Source organism: Juglans microcarpa x Juglans regia, chromosome 6S (assembly GCF_004785595.1).
Source record: "Juglans microcarpa x Juglans regia isolate MS1-56 chromosome 6S, Jm3101_v1.0, whole genome shotgun sequence".
NCBI lineage: Eukaryota > Viridiplantae > Streptophyta > Magnoliopsida > Fagales > Juglandaceae > Juglans > Juglans microcarpa x Juglans regia.
In genome coordinates this window covers 20124291-20146419 of record NC_054605.1, presented here as the reverse complement: position 1 = coordinate 20146419, position 22129 = coordinate 20124291, and the positions used below count along the sequence as shown (strand labels likewise).

The following is a 22129-nucleotide window of genomic DNA, read 5'->3' as shown; positions in this document are numbered from 1 at the left end:
TTCTTATTTAAACATATCCAAAACACACAAAAAAAAAATATATTAATATTGTTTCAGTTACAATCTTGCCACGTCATCAACGTCATCCCCTTCCCCTCCAAATCGGAATAAATTGCATCATCTCCGTTCATTTGATCTTGTGCTGTGCAGGATTGACTAGTCATGGAGACCAAACCGGTCAGCAAAATCGACGGCCCAGATTTCCCCCCGGAACTGTCGTACCAATCTGGGTTCGGCAACCACTTGGTGTCGGAGGCGATCCCCGGAGCTCTGCCGGAGGGTCAGAACAGCCCGCTCACCTGCCCCTACGGCCTCTACGCCGAGCAGATATCCGGCACCTCCTTTACCTCGCCCCGCAAGCTCAACCTGCGCAGGTCCTTACTTATCACTTTTTCCATAATAGGAACGTCCACTGCTACTTTTCCTTCTGAGCCTCATATGTAATGGTTTTCTTCTTTCTTTCTTTTCTGTGTTTGGGATAAATTACCGATTTACTCGGGGGCTTTTAGCTTTGTACTGATCGTCTGTTTCTATTCGAGGACCGCTCAAGCTCACCAAAGCTATATCTTATGTGATTGAGGTTACGTTATTTTAGTATTCATAATTCTGCTGTTGATTTTTTTTTGGTTTATTTTTCCTTTCCATAGTTGGCTCTATCGGATTAAACCATCAGTTACGCATGAGCCATTTAAACCTCGCGTCCCGGGGCATGGGAAGCTCGTGAGCGAATTTAATCAGTCCAACAGTTCAACCACACCAACTCAACTACGATGGAAGCCTGCAGATATTCCCCACTTACCAACAGATTTTATTGATGGGTTATATACTGTATGTGGGGCTGGCAGTTCACTCCTACGTCATGGATTTGCAGTTCACATGTAATTGGCGCTCTATAGTTTTCTATTTGATGCACTCCATCCAACTATGCCAGTTTTTTTCCTGATATAGTAGCTTCGATTGAATCTCTGATAGTGAAACGAAAATTAGGAGTAATCTAGTGTACCAGCCACTTCTACAATTGACATTGATCAACCTGTCAGTGTTACGAAAACCATTGAATACAAGTGCTTTCATGTTAGCTATAATTATGCTCTGGTTTTCATTATCATTATCTCTACAATAAGAAAGAGCATTGAATTCTAGATTAAGAATTTGTGAAAAGTGGGAAAAAATATATATTTGTGATGATTTTAAGCTTTCTTTGGGTTTTAATTTGATTTCCAAGCTATCAAAGAGCTGGCTTTTGATGAATTTAATCTTTAGAAGATCTGCCACAGTCCAGATGGTGATGTAAACACATAATTGAACTGGTGTTGCAACTTTAAAGATACTTCTCCCAAGTGTCACTAGTTAGTTTACCATGACAATATTGACGTGGTGTTAAAATGCTAATGTGACAAAAATATGTTCTTTTTTAGTGGGTTTTACTTGTATATGCTCAGTGACAACTAGCGACTGGTTCACTTGCCCAATGTCCCATTATAATGTTATTATCATGATACCTTATTGTGGTGTAAGAAATGCTTCAATGTAGTTTGTCTGTTTCATTTATTCAACTTTGGGCCATCTTCATTTCAAGTTTTGAAAGATTCTATATACCGATAAAAAAAAAAAAAGTTTTGAAAGATTCTATAGTAGAAATATTGTTGGAAGATATTACCGGATTCAGAAAGTGCACTTTCTTTCTGTTAAGACTAGATTTGATGCAACTTTACTTGAAACTGTGGAGGTTATAATGTTCACCTGATTAACAGAGGAACTCAATGTATAGGTACATGGCCAATAAATCGATGGATAACTGTGCCTTTTGCAATGCTGATGGTGACTTCTTGATAGTCCCACAAGAAGGAAGTAAGTGATTGTTGCAATCCCTTGAAAGGCATTGTTTCTTTGGATCATTCTTGTTTAGATATATTTTCCCTGCTACCTTGTTAGAAAGCCATCTATCACGAAAGACTAGGAAGGGGTAAAATTTGTAAGGTCCCACCTGAAACACAAATTCCCCTCTATTAAGGAGATGTAGAGAAAAATATTGATTTTTGGATGAGAATGAGTAAATTCCCCCGTGAATTGAAAAAAAGTCATGCATGCCTTCCTGCCTGTAAGCTTAAATGCACTATTCTGGTTTTGTAGGGCTATGGATCACTACCGAATGTGGGAGATTGAAAGTTTCCCCTGGTGAAATTGCCGTTTTACCTCAAGGATTTCGTTTTTCTGTTAATGTACCTGATGGCCCAACACGTGGTTATGTTGCTGAGGTTTTTGGATCCCATTTTCAACTTCCTGATCTTGGGCCCATAGGTATCCAATCTCTCATTTAGCCGTGGCATGTGTGAACAAAATCTGGAATATTTGTTACTCAAACCATATGAGTAAATTACTTTGTTGAACATTCATTATGTGGAGCTGCAATTTTGATTACATGTAGGGGCTAATGGTCTGGCTGCTCCAAGGGATTTTCTAGCTCCTATGGCCTGGTTTGAAGAGAGTTCTTGCCCAGGCTACACTATTGTACAGAAGTTTGGTGGTGAACTGTTTACTGCGAGACAAGATTTTTCTCCCTTCAATGTAGTTGCCTGGCATGGTAACTACTTTCCATATAAGGTGGGTGTTACTGCTAAAGAATTAATCCCACTGATAAGACATGGAGACTGAATACTTCTGTGTGCAATTATGATAATCCTTGTGGACCTGATTTGGAGTAAAATATTATTTACTTGCAGTATGATCTAAGTAAGTTCTGCCCTTGCAATACTGTTTTAATTGATCATGGTGATCCATCAATAAATACAGGTATGCTTAATGGGAACAATAGCTTTTTGTTTTTTGTTTTAATTTGTTTGGGTAATAACCTTTATACTGTTCAATCATAACTTGGGATTAATAATCTTTATTGGTATCTTGCTACTGTAATGTAGTATTGACAGCACCATCTGACAAACCCGGTGTGGCACTTATTGATTTTGTCATTTTCCCTCCTCGATGGGTGGTTGCTGAGCATACCTTCCGGCCTCCGTATTACCATCGCAATTGTATGAGTGAATTCATGGGCCTCATTCATGGTGGATATGAGGTAAAAATTTTGGGTTAAAACTGCTAAGCTCTTCGTAAACTTATTTGTATGGAGAGTGGAAAAAGCAATATGTTTTGGAATCGAACTTTGAACGGGAGTACCAAATGTAAAAAAGAAAAGAAAAACCCTTCATATGAATAGAGAAAGAGACTGCAGAAAAAGATTTAAATGTCAAGCTTCTTTTCCTAATGCCATTGAAATTTGAAATGAATAACATTATTGTATTGTGGTTCTAAATGCATAGTAGCCATTTCTATCCGCAGATGCTCCTCGAAAACCAACGAATTTTAGGGTCATTCTCATGTTGAGATCTGTCAATATATGTGTATTGTGTGTGTCTGTCACAGATCATAACTATTACGCAAATTTGTTCTCAGGCTAAAGCTGATGGGTTTCTCCCAGGTGGTGCAAGCCTTCATAGCTGCATGGCCCCCATGGTCCTGATACCAAGTCATATGAGGTATTCGTCTTATAATCAACCCAAAGTTATGGCTAGCTCCCCTCTCTCTCTCTCTCTCTCTCTCTCTCTCTCTCTCTCTCTCCCCCCTATTAGAAACCTTGAGTGTGTGTGACAAATAACAATGGAGCAATCCAAGCTTGGACTCAACAGTCAACACCCGCATCGATGGTCAACGAATAGTCTTGTTCTAACCAGTAACCACGTCCCTGTTTTTTGATGCACAGGCAACCATTGCACGTGGAAATGAGGCAGGGCCTTACAGAATAACCGATACCATGGCTTTTATGTTTGAATCGTATTTAATCCCCCGCATCTGCCCATGGGCTCTCGAGTCCCCCTTCATGGATCATGATTATTACCAGTGTTGGATTGGACTCAAATCCCATTTTAAACGGGAAGGGACGCATGACAATGACATGAATATGCTGCGGAATGGACATGATTGAGACCACCAAAAAAAAAAAAAAAAAACAGAGAGAGGCCAAATTTGCAAGCCATCCTGGGTGGATGTGCATAATGGACATTATTATCAACCTTTTTTTTTTTTTTTGAATCAGACATTATTATCAACCTAGCAGCAAATGTACAACCATCCCGTCTGAAATGTACGTATATAGCTCAATAAAAGCATTATAGAAACTGTAAGGACTAAGTGCATATACATATAGAACTCGTTATGTCTTATGGTTCTGTCTCATCGTTGTATATATATAATAATCACACGATTTTCCGAAACATTTATGAATTGGCATATACTTAGAATTATTGTTAGATTCAGGACTCCGACGCCAAAACAGATTGAAAATGTTCACTCCGCTTGGGACTTGCTCATGAATGGTTGACAAGACTAACGAAGTTCTGGTTCAAACCAGGGCTGCTTCTCCCTGTCCCATGGATCCCACAACCCCAATCTGTATTCCAACTTCGAGGATCGAAAGTAGTTCGAAACATAGCCCATCAACACAATGTGGCCGAATCCACGTGCGATACTGATTCCTGCCAACATGTACCAACTCAAAACCCGAACCTATTGATCAGAATTTACAAAGCTAGTTTACAGAACAAACCCCTTACACCGATTACTTGCCAAAATTTTATTTTATTTTTTTACAATCTCTAACATACAAGAAAATTCCAAGATTTCAATGGGTACGTGACTGCATACCCATCAGAAACAATGTGGCCCCGTCACTGCATGCATACATATATATTATGGTATGAGACCACACATTCCTGCTGTGCTCTTCAATACTGATCAATTTGGCTATGTTTGGTTAGTGAGATAATCTTTCCAGATCACTTCAGACTGCCTCGTTATTATTTACTATTATTGATAAATTATTCACTATTTTTATTAGAATAATGTTATACATCACACTCTCATCTTATTTTGATCATATTAAGTAGTATGTAGTATATTCATCACTATTAGATGATAAAAAAACATGTAATAAATGATCATTTAATAGTGATAAATGTGTCACATCATACTTAATAGGATGAAAGTGAGATGGTAATATAATGTATAAATTTTTTTTTATTAATATTTATAAATTATCTGACATCAGGTCAATATCCAAACAAATTATCAAATAGTTACTATGTGTGTTGTCTCTAGTGAAGCTGAAGCAGCCCAATATTGGTCTATATATGCGCAACCAGATATGCGTGCATGCCGGCGTACTTATATATGTTTTTTTTTCACATGATCTTTGAGTGGGAAAGTGATCAGTTTTTGGACCCAAAAAAAAAAAAGTAAAAATGAAAGGGTCCAGTGAATGATCTCATGAAAAATTGCAATCGGGACTGGATGGTCCCAGTTCATTAGCAATACGTCTCGTGTTAGGTGTAATTCCATTATTTGGGAGTGGTACGTACGTACGATATGAAATAAAAACACTAAATTAATAAAGAAAATTAATAAATGCTAGAGCTAGCTACCAATTGTAATTAAGATCATATAAAAATGTCGCATGCATGTTCATTACTTGCTTTGCAGTGCAGATATATAGATATATAGCCTCCCTCTCTCCCTCTCAATATCATGCAAAACCTAAGTTGATAGCATTCGCGGATGCAGTCCCTAATTCTCTAAATCTTAAGAACAAAAAAATTTAACTTCTTTGACAGAAATCCCTCTCTATCCGATTCTCTATTTTAGGAAAAGTTTTTGAGATGTTGACGATGGCTCCCTAAATATGAGGAGCCACTATTTATTCTTAAATCATTTTTTATAAATATTTCATTCTAATAAATAAAACAAATTTTTCTTTCAATCATCTACAATTTCTTTCATGTTCATATTTTTTATAGTTTTAAGTAATAATTTTAAAAATAATTACAAAAATGTAACAAAAAAATTAAAAATATTATCGTACCCGGAAAATAAGAATTTAAATTTGTGTTTAAAATATTTGCCAGAGAATAATAGTTCAAAACATAAGAGAAAATATAAAATAGCGAGTTGTTAAGTTTGTAAATAGAAATGAGAGAAAAAAGTAATAAAGAAATAATATAGAAGAAATATTATTTTAATATAATAGAGAAATTATAGAGAATGTGATGTAGGAGGTTTTTGAAAAATAAATAAAATTTAAGAAAAAAATTTATGAAGTGTGTTTTTTAACCAAATTAACAAAATTTTAAGGAAATTTTAAGGAATTTTATAAGAACCCAATATGAATGCTACGAGAGATCAACAAAAGATTGAGCTGGAACCATAGATTAACGTAGAGATGGGCCAATCATAATTAATGTAAAAGTGGACACTGATCAGTACGAATCAGTAGAAATACATTAAAAAAGCTATAAATTTTTTGTTTTATTATTCTTTTTCTTTATAATTTATAGGATTGTATAATTTAGACCATTCTCAATTGCTTATGTATGATACAAAAAATATAAATTATTTAAAGAATTGTTCATAAAATGAGTTTCATCCTATTATATAAAAGAATATGTAAAATACAAATGAAAAAAACTGGGTAGTGGTCCGGCTGCTCCTCTTCATTAAGCAGCCCTCCAATGGTTGTGCACCATGTAAGCACTTTATAGTGTTTAGTCTACATTTATATACACATGATCAGAGACCTATACAATCCCGCCCCCCTCTCATCTTGTTCTCTCTCCTCCTGAATGACTCCTCTCTCTTGTGAATAATCTTATCTCATTTTCTTATTTCTCTTTTATATACTCCATGGCTCAAGACTCATTTCTCCTCCATTAAAATCCTCCACCAAAATTGTTGTGATGCATATGAATGGCCGAAAAGGCAAAAAGAAAAGAAAAAAATCCTTATACATACCTATCACAAAGGCTATCCCTCTAATCCCCTCCCCCCCCCCCCCCCCCAAAAAAAAAAGGTTATCCCCCCCTAAAAAAGGTTATCTAAATTACAGTTTTGTGTTTTTGGTGACTGAAGGGGGGTGTCTGCCTGTATTATGCCCTAGTTTATGCAACATATTTTAAAGATAGTGATAAAAGTGGGGTGCTGCTCTTCCAAATATAAAACATTTTAGATTTGTGCTGGCATCATGTCGGCTGGAGATGAGAGGGGCTGCAAGTTTGTGAAGGAGATAAGGGGTCTGTGAAGGAGATGACTCAAAGTCTGTGACAGGCTTTGGAAGGGGCTGCAAGGCGACCCAGACGGAGACGAAATGAGGAAGAGGCTTGGAAAGATGAAATGAGGAAGAGCTTGGTCTTTGTGTTGTGATTATGTGTGGTGAGTTCTAATTAGTTTATTGTGTTTTTTCCTACATGTCATCGTCTCAATGGAAGGCTGCTCTTCTACCTTGAATAGCCCGACCGTCCCGTAGCGTTTCTCAATACAAATTGCTACAGTAACACACTACATGTAGTGAGTACTGTTCATCATTCAAACAAATTTTTTTATTCTTTATACTTCATTTACTCCCTCATTTTCTTTACTTTTATATTTCAATACAAATTCTTTTTATTGTTCATCATTGAAAACACCTATATTTTATTTTTTTTCCTAAAAAATATCTTGGAAATATTATTTATCCAATTTTTTCATTTTTTTATTTAATTTTTAATTTTTATTTGGGTTATATATTTTTATTTTGTGTGTATAGAATTGAATTATATTACATTGTATATAATAATATATTGCAAATATTAAAAAATATATTGATATTACAAATTTATTGGTAGAAAGGAAATGTTTAAAAAGAAAAAAAATTATTTAAATGATATGAAGAAAAAATAGATAAGCTGATATATGATATATTGTAAAAGTCAGTATGTAAAATAGAAAAAATGAAGTTTAGTGATATATTTTAAAGGATAAGATAAATGAACCATTGTGAATGCTCTTATATAGAAAAACACTATAGACACAAAGGGATCGAAAATATTATAGACACAAAAGGATCTCACAAAAAAATACTACACACTTTGCCACGTCTCCCCTTCTTTTTTTTTTTTTCCTTATCTCTCTCTCTTTTCTTCCCCCCTCCCTCGTGCCTCTCCCCTCCTCCCCCTTTCCCTCTCCATTTTCCAACCCCTCCCCACCCCTTCAGCTCGACTAAAAGAAGAGATGTTGACAGAGGCGAGGACGTCGGCGAGTGGTGATGACATCAAGGGGGCAACAGTGATGATGATGACAGAGGTGATCGATGATGAAGGGTGACGTAGGCAAGTGGTGAGGAAGGTGAGGGGTGCGGCATTGACGTTGGTGAGAGGCGAGGAAGCTTCGACAGCAACAAGAGAAGGGAAAGAGGGAGGTGGTGAGAGGCACAGGGAGAACGGGAGAGGGAAGAAAAAAAAAATACATGGCACGCTGATAATATGTCAATGTATAGGATCCTTTTATATCTCTAACAATCGTGATTAATATAGCGTCTTCATGATACTACTAACAATTATAATTTACAAGTAGGAGTTTAAATTAGGTGAATTTATGAATAGGGCCAGAGAGTGTGCGTGAATATTGCACGTACGAGATAGGTGAATTTAATATCTTGGTTTACTCACAATTTCTCGCACTTTTTTGAGCAAGATAAAAAAAAAAAAATTATATATATCATAATTCATATAATTTACATTATCAATATTAGATACAGTTTTAGAATATGTAAATATCACACATTATTTTTAAAAAAAAATATAGTCCACTGTTAAAAAATTATTTTTTTACATAGATTTTAAATTTAGCTATTTTTTTTCAAATATAGTGCGGAGGACTTGTACCCGCATTTACACCCCTTAAAAATACAAATATCATTTATATATATTGTAATTGATGCAAATGGATGAATGGAAGCGTGCAATATTGTGGTCGCCAGCCACCCTTGTTTCTCCATTAATGTGTTTGCGCGTCCTCTCTTTGGACCTTTTATTATTTTCTGATGGAGACTATAAAATAGATAAAAACAAGTAGGATCGGGTCTACTTTGCTCCATCCACGTGCAATTATGCTTCTTTTGTGTCCGGTTCACAACAGTTCCTGTACGGTAATTTATAAGTTTTTTTTTTTTTTTCCTTTTTATTTTTGGGATCCCAACATTATTTAAGGTAAAGTTGAGACAGGAAATATAGATAAGAGATTATTATCTATTTATTATATTGCATAGTAGTAGTTTAGGTTATTAAGTAACTTGTGGGCTACTAATTGTATGCACATGCAAAAGGATTTAATTAGCATTTGGTTGTGAGAATCACATGGTAATCAGCATATATATTAGTATCCATCCATACATACATATATTTGTTGGGTATTGATTATTGATGGTTACAAAATGGAACATGGGATTAGTTGCATCATTGCTGTCAAAACTTATGACTTTTTCAGGCATTGACCAACCCTATTTTGTTTCTAATGCTAGTCCGATCATATGGTTACTTTTGATTTAGAGAAATATTTTAGTTATAAAAAAATTTTATAAAAATAAATTTATAAACTGATATATCTTATACGGTACATTATATTATAAAATAGATAACATATTATATAAAATTATACGAATTTATATGTTTACTGTCTATATTTTTCGTTGCTAGAATTAACATTCATTTCATAACGAAAATCATGCCCCAAAAAGTGAATTAAAAAAAGAAAAAAAAGATGTACTCACGACATATTATATATTAAACAGGCAGAGAGGTACATAACATGCATTCTAACCTTTTTCCGTTGATCATTATCAGTGGCTTCTTAGTACTTTCCCTAATAAATTCCGACATGAGATGATGGAACTTATCAAGAAACTTCAGAGAGAGAGAGAGAGGAGTCACAAGTCCTTCCCATGTGAGCCTGATTTTGGGGACAAAGCAAAGAAAGGTGGGCTCTTGCAAACAATTCACATGGGAGGGAGGAGGACATGATTCTTACAAGCTCCCTTTGTTTCACAGCTCATCCACCAATATTTAAGTATAATGAATACAAATTATCTAACCGATAATGATCCATTTGGTTTTGGCTCGTTTGTTTTAAAAAATGAGATGAGATGAGTTTAAAGTTAAAAAGTTAAATAAAATATTATTAAAATATATTTTTTAATATTATTTTTATTTTAAAATTTGAAAAAATTGAATTGTTTATTTTATTTTGTATTGAAAATTAAAAAAATTATAATAATTAAATGAGATAAGATGAGATGATATATTATATGAAAACAAATGAGGCAAGTTTCTGTTCGCAGAAAACCAGCCCATTAATTTAATTTAAGTTCTAACCTTAACACTAAATTAGTGGGTATCCACTAATTCATAAGATCTAAGTTCTGATTACAAGTAGACATCAATCACATAAATAGGTGTGACCACATGCTATTATTTGGTAACGAGAAAGTGGGGGCCATGAGATGAGATGATCGATCATCACAGCTTGTACATGAAAACGTCAATCATGTGAGATATGCATAGAGTGTAATCTGATTTTATATATATTACATGTAAATTCAACATGTAATTGGAGATTAGATTAAGTGTTAAGGTGATGGATGCGAATTAAGGAGAGGGGTCACATCGGCACGTGGTGGCTGATTCCGCCATTTATTAAACTACACTGACGACTTTCCCAGTAGAACCGTTTAAGTTCTCCCACCCCTTCCTTTCACCCCCACACCCCCCCCAAACCAGCTGTTGCTAGCTGTCTTTCCTCCCTCCCATGTGAACCCCAGCCTCTCCCCTCCTAAGACCCATTGCCCTTGAAAAAACACAGGTCTCCAAAATCCCAGAGAGAGAGAGAGAGAGCAGCATTTCATGATCGATTTGTAATGAAAATGTTGCTGTTGTTGTCGTCGTCCATGTCATGTACTGGCTCTGATCACCTCCTTCAATGTCTCCCAAGTGTTTTTCCAAGTCCAAGATTGTGATAAAGATTACTGTTTTCAGTTGTTTCGATATTTGGCCAAGTTTATGGTCATAGCTCCCTCTCTCTCAAATAATCAACACTCATTTTTCGCGATCTTTTTTTGTTGTCTTGGTTGATCTTTCTCTCAAATTGCACATATATTTGGCAATCTATTGTTTTGGTGTAATATGGCACAATTACCACCCAAGATACCAAGCATGACTCAAAATTGGCATTCTTCTTCTCACCAAAGAATGCCCATTAACATGTCAAACTTCGTTCCCACCAACAACAATACTTCTACTTCCATGCCCACCGCACAACAACAACAACAACCCACTTGGGTGGACGAGTTCCTCGACTTCTCGTCAGCCCGGCGCGGAGCCCACAGGCGGTCCATGAGCGACTCCATTGCCTTCCTCGAGACGGCTCCATTCATCGGTGTCGAATGCCGGAATAATGGCACCAGCGGCGGCTTCGAACGCTTGGACGACGACCAGCTCATGTCAATGTTCTCCGACGAGGTCTTGGTCGCGCTGCCGCCTACAGTCTCGTCTTCCAATGCGTCCACACCGTCTGACCACAACAGCAATATCGACGACGAGAATAAGCCAATAATGCCTCTCGACCAACAGCCCAAAAGTGAACCAGGAGAGGTTGAAAGCTCATGCAAACCTGAGCCACAAGATCCAGTATTGCCCTCCACCACCACCACCGGCGACTCCAACGTCGATCCTAAGAGGGTGAAAAGGTAACCCTATATACTGATGATGAATGATCGATGACTCGCACGCATTATAATATTTTATATATATATATATATATATATTTCTTAAATGCATTAATTCGTTAGAGGAATGTAACTACATGAGGCAGCGATCATATTGGATCCGCAATGCAAAATAAGATTAAGATCCGAATTACTGTTGTTGGGTTTGTGCTAGAATTTTGGCAAACCGGCAATCAGCGCAAAGGTCAAGAGTGAGGAAACTGCAATATATTTCGGAGCTAGAACGGAGTGTAACAACATTACAGGTACATGATATAATTAATTTACTTGTTACTAATTAATTAGTAAACATTTGTTTCATAGAATTAGTGGATATATTGACGTGCTTTAGATATTTATTTCTGATAATTTGTATAATTTGATTTTCAATACATGAAAAAAATTGAAGACCGAAGTATCATCATTGTCACCAAGGGTTGCATTCTTGGACCACCAAAGGTTGATACTTAATGTCGATAATAGCGCTCTCAAGCAACGGATCGCTGCTTTGGCTCAAGATAATATTTTCAAAGATGGTAATTAGAACTTCATCCTCATCATCATCATATTTAAGTATTATCTAGTGCTATTACAATGACCAAGTATATACCTTGATTTACTGGAGAATTGATTGCGATTAATTCATGGTTTTTGAGTAAATTAAAGATCCATGCGACTTGAAATTATTCAAGTTAACGGACCGATCATATATATATATATATATAGTACGTACTCATATATTATTGCGTTGGTACCACAAATACATGATACACTCACAATGCATGCATATGTGGGTCTCCAATGTTTAGCTTATGCGCCGCATGCTGGACTTCTACCTACCGGCCAGAACTATTAACCTTAGATATGCGTCAGTTTCGTGATAACTTGAGAAATCAATATTTGTTTGTAAGGGACAGGCATACATTATCTGGTGTTCAAACTTTAAGAATTAGGAAGATTAGGTGGTTTTCCACCGATTATCAGAGCACATTTCCTTGAGCTCATGCCTTTTTTTTCTTCTTCTTGTTTTTTTTGGTTGTATAAAAATTTCAGCTCATCAAGAGGCATTAAAGAAGGAAATAGAGAGATTAAGGCAAATCTATCACCACCAGAACCTCAAGAAGATGAGCAGCGCAGCCAATCTGCAAAATGCACCACCACCATCATCGCCATCACAAGCACCGCAGCCCCCAACTCCCGATCACTTTGGAGGTACGGACAAGGAAAGGCTTGTCAACTGAGAGAGAGGGAGAGCGTGGGTGCATTCTGCTAAACTGGATTTTCACGTGATGTGTTCCCACTTTTTGGCTTACATGGGGCCCCTGATAAAGCTTTGTGGGATTGAGAGGATTGGAGTTGACATGTGGACTACTTAGATTGGGTGGCGAAAACATCTTGTTTTTCTTTCCCCCTCTTATTTGGGAATCTAGGGTTGGAGTTGGGTTTATTTCTTTATGCTTTTGTGATATTATTATATGATTCTTTTTTTTTGGGCCTCTAACTTTTATTTATTTCTTCGATGGGTAAAAAAAAAAAAAAAATGGTGCGTTTTAATACGTTGGGTGGGTTTGTATTGGAATAGATGAAAGGTGTCAGGGTTGAGGGGGTCATGCAATGCTTGCATGATACTTGTATCTTTTATTTTCCTTTTCCCTTGGCCGGGCCTAATAATATCCTGTAACCTCTGTTTATTTTTATTCTTTTTTACTGGAACGATGTAAATATATGCACTGTGGCACAAGGTTTCACTATTCTGATCGAGAATTCCCAAATGATTGGTTAGAGTATTAATATTGTCTATATATATACATATATAAAATTACATCTTTTGCATATTCATTTTGCCATTCAAACATAATTCTCCACGTTGGCTGATGTATATTTGAGATAAAATAATAATAAAATATTATTATTTTTTTATTATTAATTATTTGCTAAAATCAATTTTTTTATATATATTTTACAATTAGCATCCACTACATATATTTGACATTAATAATATAAATGCAATAATAAAAAAATATAATTTTTTTTATATATTATATTAAAAATATAATAAAATGAAAAATATATATAATATATTATAATAATAAAATGAATGTGCAAGTGAAAGTTTGTTGTGTTGTTGAAGGAGAGAGAAAATGAAAAGATTGTGAGAGAGAGAGTAGGAGGAGAGAAATAATAATTAAAATATAATTTGTAGAGTAAATAGTAGTTATCTAAATTTAGATAAATACTGTTCATAGGTAGCTAAATATTTAGATATGCATAAATTAATGTAGAGAATTTTTGAATCATATTATGTAAATATAATTTTACATATGTATACGTATAGCCCAATATTAATACTCTTAAGATCCCTCTAACGATTATATCATGTCAGGTCTTTTTCCCTCAAATTATCATTTATTTGAATTGTTGAATTTAAATATTTATATTATATTCTTAATTCTATCTACATGTAGAATTTCTTATAAAAATAACATTATTTTTTGTATTATAAAAATGTGTTGGTCTCTGAAACTTGAATAATTGGTCTCTGACTTTGTAATAACTATTGATGATCAACAGCTGGACATTTTGATAGGCCGGGGTTCAAAACCATGCATGTGGTTTGTGTTTGATATATTTATTACAAAACGAAAGTGTTGGTCGACTGCTTAAACCAGCAATCACGTACACCTATTAATGTGTTCCAACTGAGTCACACAAAAAAGTGAGACATATCACTTCTTTTTTTTTTAAAAGAAAGAATGCTATCTATCAGTTATTATATTTTTATATTTTATATTTATAATTTTTTTATAAAGTATAAGAGTATTTTTATAAGAGATGGGACGGTGAATAATAAGTAATAAGAAGAATTTTTCTTTAAAAAAATATCTTGTACAATCAAAAAATTTTGACAAAAAGTATATTGTATTTAACTTCACTCACTGAATTGCTTTTACCGAGAACTTTTGCACATATTTAATTTCCCCATGTATTATTTTTAACCATGTCAGATCATGAACCAAGCCCCAGATCATCAGATCAGGCAGATGAGGAAGACAGTTGAAATAATTCATTAGTTTTAGTAAGTGTTTACAACAGTACTTTTAAAGTTTAGCTCCATATATGTACTATTACCATGATACCTCTCCTAGTACGCAGTACACATGAAAAGATTGCTTTTGGATCGAACCTTTCTCTTGATCTTGTTAATGAAGTCTAGCTTTTCTATTGTTTCTGAGCCTTGTTGATGAAGTTAAACTTCCATACTCTTGAGGGAATCATCGCTTTTGACTCCTCATTATTGAGCGTGTCATTGCAGCCATCATAAGCCTTGAGATGGTTGTTTGTCAGAATCACGTGTGGAATTATTCGCAAAAAAAATAAAAAATGCAGACAGTTAGCTATGAGAGATTTTGATGTGCTGACTCATCTTAAGTAGAGTCTATAAAATTCACTCTATCATTTCAAATTATGATTATTGATAAAAAAAAGATTAAATTAAATTCAATTTAACTCAATATTTAAACGCAGCCTTAATTAATATCAAGCGCAATACTAAAAAGTTGTTGGGAATAAGAGTTGGGAGTGATCACTTTCTGGTGTACATGTTTTGATGATCATATGGACATAACCTGGAGAGTAAGCAAAAACATTTGACAAAATTAATTTTATCAGGATTTGTTGAAGTAGTCCTAATTAACACTGGCCTAGCAACTCCTTATCTACAGTTATTCTATCTAGCAGCTGCAAAAACAACAGAGTTTAAGCATATAAGGACAACTCATGAGCTGGTCTTGATCTGCGATTCTGCAGAATACTGCCATCATGCAACAGTGTTCATCTCTTCTACTTCTATATATATATATATATGGATGCCTCGGGATCCATTTCCTTGTACTTCTACACTTGAATCCGTGAATTAGATGTGTTTGGAAAATTGCTAGACCTTTCATTGCTACTGACTCTTCGAGAGAATGACTTCTTCCGATGCCACCAATGTCTCATGACAGCCAACATCAATCTCCGTATGGTTTTTTGTCCAAACCGTCTATGACAAACAACATAGACCAGAAGAGCAGCTGTCGATGTACCTGCCGTTAACACGAAAAGAACCCAAAAGCTGCTGGGGTTAAGACTAGAAATATCATCAATCGACTCGATGTCCTCGCATTCTTGGGATGCAATCATGCTGATCTCTAAATCTCGTAATTTGCCACTCTCAGAAACGCTCAGTAGTGCTTTAGTTACATCAGGAAGCAGTGGAGAACCCCTTGGAAAGACCTGAGGCACCATGAATGAAAAAAAATATATGTAATTAATCTTCTTATTCACAAAAAAGGCTTAACTTGACTTAACGTTTCTTGATCCAGTACTTCAATTCAGTCTAGAAGTTATAGTTCAGATTGCAAGGCTAGTAACAGCTACGCTGCATGGCTTTCCTAAGAACGGAAAAAGAGACTCGGTTTAGATTAAGGAGTACTTACAAATCCAAATCCTCCAACTTTGTAAGTTGGTCCAGCTATGGTGAACTCCTTGCAGTATTTTGCGAGGAATAATTTGGCCAAAGGAACTTCAAGAAATGCTGCTGCTATTTCCCGACTTCTAAGTGCCTGAGCATAATCTTCCGGGGATTTATAATTCCTGACGTTGCCGCGGTGGATTCGCAAGACATCCACCAAATAATCTGCCACGAATGATCCCCTGCAGTATCCAACCATTGCGTTGCTATTCCGCAGCAACTCGACGTCAGTGACGGTGGGTTCAAGGCGTTGGACTGTGAGTATGCTGGTGAGGTTAGCCGTATAAGTTTGCGTGAGAACTAGTGCCACAAATAGCCACACCACCATTGCCATCCGTGAAAGATTGCTATGCAGCTTTTCCCCTATGCTCAATCAGATGAAATGAAGCAATTTTTTAGGCACATATTTCCAAATATATTCAGAGAAATAACGGGAAGAATAACCATATTTTCATTTTACCGTGTAAGGAGAAGAGAGTTGTAAACGCTAAAGAAAGCAAGGCGCCAACTTGATTGAAACCGGAACCTTTGAGTTCGGGACAGTGTTTTCGCTCTATCAACCACACAACAAAGCCATTGTAGATGTTTATTAGTCCTATTAGAACCCACATGGCTTTTGTGAAAGGCTTCATGAACAGCAAAGCTCTATCACTGGTCTGGGGGCGAACCGGAACTATCATCACCAATCCTGATTCTGTGTAGGGGTGTGTGAATTCTGCATGTTGATATCGCTTGGAAACTATGGCTACATCACCAACTACTGCATCAAACTTCTGCTCCAGTACAAAAAAAAATATATATATATATTTTTAAATATGTGTCTTGGCTACCGGAAAGAAAGAAGAAAATCATGATCACCAGTACTTAAAATTGAAGCAGACGGTTTATCCTAGCATAAAATTCAACTAAAAATAGATGCATGCAGTATTCTAATATATTGGATTAATTAGATGTTCTCAGTGACTTGAATTACCAAGAAAGAGTAGAAAAATCCTCACCTTGAAATGAACCTGCTTCACTATTTCATCATATGTTCCATCATGATCACAAGTACTTAAAATTGAAGCAGACGGTTTATCCTAGCATAAAATTCAACTAAAAATAGATGCATGCAGTATTCTAATATATTGGATTAATTAGATGTTCTCAGTGACTTGAATTACCAAGAAAGAGTAGAAAAATCCTCACCTTGAAATGAACCTGCTTCACTAGTTCATCATATGTTCCATCAAAGGGAGTCAAATTGTATGGTAGGTAGAATGGCAGAATTTTCACCGTTGCATTGAACAGATCGATTGCAAATCCTTCAAAATGAGTAGTGTTTTTTGAGCTATCATGTATCACATTTACATATTTTTTGAAACTCGATTTGGTGGGTACACCAATCATCAGTGGTTTGGCATCTGTTGGAAGAGCCCATCCTCTTGGAGTGTTCAAGGACCCGCCTGGCCAAAACACCTGCCCCAAGCTGCTTCCCATTGAAGGCTGGTACGGTGCTCTTTCATCAATGGTTGCTGAGAAACCCGATGTATCTGTCCAGAAGCCAAGTTCTTGGTAACTCTTCCCAATCACATTGATGACCTGAAATTTATGTGCTGGAGCAACTTTCCGGTCAACAAACTGAACCTTTCCACTCAAGCCATAAAACTCACTTAGCGTAAGTTTACGTAGCAATTGTTGGCTGCTGCTGCTTTCACTCATTGCTTTGCACACTGTCCACACAGCATCATATGCCAGCACAGCAAAAGTCCCAGGTTCATGGTTATCCTCTTCTGGATTTTCTGAACTAAACTTTCTACGAAATCTAGTATAGAAGTCTTGAAAATTGGCATCTTTCCGGGGGAAGTAGCTCTTTACTCCTATAGTTCCTTGCATTGAAGAAATGGTGGCGGAATTAAGGGAATGGACAAGGCCTGTTGTGGTATCTGTTGTGATCCAGACATATTCTTTCTCCATCATGTTCATTTCTTTAGCCCTCTCAAAAAGGTGCATGGCCAATGACAAGGACAAATGAACCACAAAAACTCTGCATTGTTCATGTTTAAGCCTCTCGAGCTCTTTCGACAATGAAGGAGAACTAAATGGTGAGATGGCTAAAAGATGGCTTATTTCTGCTCCTACATCTCGCAGGGCATCAGAAAGATGAGGCATGACTCCGCTGCGCAAAGAGTCAATGTCTTCGTAAATTACAGTGACCTGATGCCATTGCCAAGACTGAACAATAGCAGCTATAGCTTTCATTTGGGAATTCTGGTTTGGCGAAGCTTGAAGCAGGAAGGGCCATCGTTCTGTCGCCCACGATGGATTTGAATCAGCAATAGAAAGAACAGGGATGTTTGCTTGGTTACCGATCTCTGCAACTAGAGAAGTTTCTTCCCACCGTTGCGGTGACAGTAGAGCTTGCACTTCTTGTTGGTCGATAAGATCCCGAGCTGAAAATTACCATTGTGCTATCAGAAAATAACAACTACTGCACAACGCTTCTAGTTTCACAATGCTAACAAACGTGAATTATTTGAAGTTTGAACAGCGAATCTTGACAGCAATTATGGAAAGGACACCATCATATGAATTTATACACTAGTGGAAACTTCATCAAAATAGATTAAGGATCTAGTTTATGACTTAGATAAGAAAAAGTGCTGGCATATATGTATATCTACGTAAATACCTGCAAGAGCTGCTCGATAAGGTTCCCCATGCGAGTTTTTCATGCGCAAAGCATAACTTTGACTTGTCCTGTCATGAACATCCTCGATCGCCATTTCCATCGCCACTTTCTGTTCCTTACCAATGCGAGTGCTGTTATCTACTATCGCTCCTATAATGCCCCTGACGTTGTCAGTTCCTGATGCGGTGATCCTTCCATTATCTGCTGTAGCCTTTTGTGAGAGTAACAAAACTAAGGCAAAGAAGGCCGTGAAGGAGGGAAAAGTGTCCATTTGATGCAAAAGGCATGCTTTATTTCCTAGAGGGTCATTCTATATAAATATCATGTATGCATACATAGGAGTATCTTTGATTCTGTTCTCTTCCTGGTCAGTCTTTTGAATTGAATATGATTGGAATATTTCTTTAAGTTTTGAACCCAATTTTGTAAGCATTAGTGAATAGATGGACGTTTGAGTTGGCCTGTTCAAACACATGACATTCTTTACATTAATTGACACAAAACCGCTTGCAGATTGCAGACCCCCTCAACCTTTCTAGATTTTCACTATAAGTCTATATCGTATGATATTTTGCATGTCATTATCACTCAATTAGCAAAGACAAAAGTAGCCATATATCTTTAGACATGGGACCAGATCTCCAATTCACTATAGGATTTTCACTATAGTAGCCATATGATTTTCACTATAGGAACGTGCTGACTATAATATTTCCAATTCATGAGAATATAAGATCTCACATTGTTCAAAAGAGAAATTTCTAACCGTTTATAATGATTTCAAAAATGTTCCAGTTATTAATAAAGATATTTTAAATGCATGGATTTGAAACGCAACATAATTGAACCACGATGAAAATTGTAAGAGATATTAGAATTAGAGGAAAAACTTTAAAAGAAATAGTCTATGGGATCAAGTCTGACGCTAGCCAAGAATTATGATATATACTTTGATAGAAAATAGAAAATATAATAAAAATTGAGATAGAGATCATGACGAGAGAATGATGGAAAAAGACTTTGGATGCTACATTTTTGTGTGGTACTATCATTACTCTTGTATTATTCTCAATTGTAATGGAATACAAAGTATTAGTCGTTGTATAGAGAGAAATTACATATATATGATATAAGATTGAGATAATTAAGTCAAGATCATTTCGATCAATTGACAATACTTTAATTTCTCGCTAAGAGAATTAAGGAACAAATCTCCCCTTTTCATGTATCAAAAAAAAAGATTGAGATAATTAAATTAACATCTTCAAATCAAATCTCTTGATTTAATAATTATGAATAAACAAATCAAATTCTTAATTTAATATCTCGAACAAAAACATTTACTAGTCTTATTACAATATAAGTAAACCTATTAAATCCACAGCCGTAACAATCATTCAGCAGCAGCAGCTTCATGCAAAAGTACTAAGTAAGACATTTGACTTTCGGAAAGTTGGTTGAAATTACCCAATAACAGTTATTACATATATATATATATATATATATATATATACAGTGTTGCAACCACATGCTTGTCGTAATAAATTATATATTGTTTTGGAAAACTATGCATGCAGAGCCACAAGGGTTGACAGATTCAAATTTCACACGACGCGGACGCGTACATCAAGGCCCTCGATGCCGTAGAAAATGCTGACTTCCTTTTCCGTGGTGCTTACTCGTTAATTGATCGATCGGTCGAGACCATTTACAAGCTGTTGGTTGCGAGTCAGCTTTGGACCGCGTCGTCGCTCAACTCAATTAAAAGAATCTAGACTCGTAAGTCGTAAGTTCAAGTAATGATATATACAAAATTTAAATGATTAATGTTACGTATAATTTAGAGTATGTCACTGTACAATCATTTAAAAAAAATAAATTTTATTATTAAAAATTTAATTTTTTATATGAACCTCGTATTTATTAATTTTTTTAAAAATAATTGTTCAATATTTAAATATTTTATGACTGTAAATATCATTTCTCTATTTTTATAAGACCTAATTTTTTATAAAAAAAAATTATATTTACAATCGTGAAGTTTGCAAGTATTACCCAATCTCTTTAAAAAAAATTAGTAGATACAAGATCTATATAAAAAAAAATTAATTAATTTTTAATAATAAATCTTATTTTTTTAAAATAATTATACATCATTTACACATTCTAATATTATATATAACATTAATCTTATAAAAACCTTACCGCAAGACTTTACGTTCGGGGTTTGATTTTAGGCCAAAGAACCAGGTTCGGAAATAGTACCGCTGAATCAAATCTTAGAAAGCCAGCAGTCATTCCCGTGCCTGAAGGTACCGGTCAAGTTCCCCAACAAGACTCTGATATCCTTAATTAACCTGCAGTCATTTTGTACTTTGTTTGGGTGACTGTACTGAGGCTGTAAATTTGGTCACAGACATCCCCAATTCCACATCATTGTGGCTGTATTTGTACGTCTATGGTCTATACGGATATGGTTAACGTAGCTCGCACAAATAGCAAAATCTAATGATACACATTTTTTATTATTGACTTACTATTTAGTTTTTTTTCTTTAAATTTAGATTAAAAATACAAAATTTAAAAATAAATAATTTCAATCAATTAACGTAATTATATAATTTAATTAAAAATAAATTTATTTTTATAAAATTAAACATTCTTTTACTCTTTGAGTCAATTTTTAAAAAATTAAATTTACTTTTAATAAAATTACATGATTACGTTAGTTGATTAGATTTATTTTTTTCTAAATTATATAAGAATGTAATTTTTTAAAATTTGTAATCCAAATTCAAATAGTAAAAAGAAAAAAAAAGTTGGATAGTAAAACAGTAATAAAGAATGTGTAAATGTATTAGTATCCAATAACAAATCCTTACCATGTTTTTAATTTCATTTCGCAATGACCTTATACAAGAATGGTTAGAAAATGAAACTATATATTGTTTTACTTTAATTTCTTGCCGTCTATCGAACGGCTGTATGCTTCCCATGTATATAAAAAAGAGGACTTTGGGTCTCCTTGACTATATGCACACAATGTTCAAAGTTTTATGTAATGACTAGAGTTGTTCACATGTTGTGAGTCTTTCTATTATATATTTGTGTATTTACTACCATAATTTTTAAGTGGCTGTGACTTGTGGGTTTTCTTTAGATTTGGTATATATACTTATATAATAATAAAATAGAGTACGATAGATCCATAATATTAACTGTTTATATCAGTTCTTCTACTTGTTAGCTGGTATACGTGGCCACCTTCATCTTATAACTTAATCAAATGAAGCACCAATTAATTATATAACTAATAGGCTTCTCTCTT

General features: G+C 35.2%; 3 protein-coding genes across 3 annotated transcripts; 2 read left to right on the top strand and 1 right to left on the bottom strand.

Annotated features, from left to right (window-relative positions):
• The first annotated feature begins 79 nt into the window (after positions 1 to 79).
• Positions 80 to 4304, top strand: LOC121237361 (homogentisate 1,2-dioxygenase-like). The gene is given in 11 exon segments (XM_041134068.1): positions 80 to 374; positions 648 to 878; positions 1772 to 1851; positions 2134 to 2301; positions 2429 to 2604; positions 2724 to 2793; positions 2919 to 3073; positions 3451 to 3499; positions 3502 to 3533; positions 3758 to 4055; positions 4093 to 4304. Coding segments are annotated over 10 exon segments (1395 nt in total). The 5' UTR covers positions 80 to 162; the 3' UTR covers positions 3980 to 4055; positions 4093 to 4304.
• Positions 4305 to 10609: 6305 nt separating this feature from the next.
• On the top strand, positions 10610 to 13360 carry LOC121237360 (basic leucine zipper 61-like). Its single transcript, XM_041134066.1, has 4 exons — positions 10610 to 11599; positions 11793 to 11883; positions 12027 to 12153; positions 12671 to 13360. Exons 1-4 carry the CDS (start codon positions 11037 to 11039, stop codon positions 12856 to 12858), a joined length of 969 nt encoding a protein of 322 aa, XP_040990000.1. The 5' UTR covers positions 10610 to 11036; the 3' UTR covers positions 12859 to 13360.
• A 1828-nt stretch (positions 13361 to 15188) lies between these two features.
• LOC121237359 (glutamate receptor 2.8-like) lies at positions 15189 to 19072 on the bottom strand. The gene is made up of 5 exons (XM_041134065.1): positions 18802 to 19072; positions 17319 to 18562; positions 16591 to 16903; positions 16096 to 16493; positions 15189 to 15892 (listed from the first exon to the last, which is right to left on the bottom strand). The coding sequence occupies exons 1-5, from the start codon at positions 19070 to 19072 to the stop codon at positions 15512 to 15514; spliced, it is 2607 nt and encodes an 868-aa protein (XP_040989999.1). The 3' UTR covers positions 15189 to 15511.
• Between the last annotated feature and the right edge of the window lie 3057 nt (positions 19073 to 22129).

Excerpts from the sequence above, each read along its gene's own strand:
- LOC121237360 (XM_041134066.1), top strand. The coding sequence starts at position 11,037 with ATGGCACAATTACCACCCAAGATACCAAGCATGACTCAAAATTGGCAT. Across the intron at positions 11,600-11,792 it reads GATCCTAAGAGGGTGAAAAG|AATTTTGGCAAACCGGCAAT; the intron begins GTAACCCTATAT and ends GGTTTGTGCTAG. Across the intron at positions 11,884-12,026 it reads GGAGTGTAACAACATTACAG|ACCGAAGTATCATCATTGTC; the intron begins GTACATGATATA and ends AAAAAATTGAAG.
- LOC121237359 (XM_041134065.1), bottom strand. The coding sequence starts at position 19,072 with ATGGACACTTTTCCCTCCTTCACGGCCTTCTTTGCCTTAGTTTTGTTA. Across the intron at positions 16,904-17,318 it reads TGAAGCAGGTTCATTTCAAG|AAGTTTGATGCAGTAGTTGG; the intron begins GTGAGGATTTTT and ends GTACTGGAGCAG. Across the intron at positions 15,893-16,095 it reads AAGTTGGAGGATTTGGATTT|GTCTTTCCAAGGGGTTCTCC; the intron begins GTAAGTACTCCT and ends ATGGTGCCTCAG.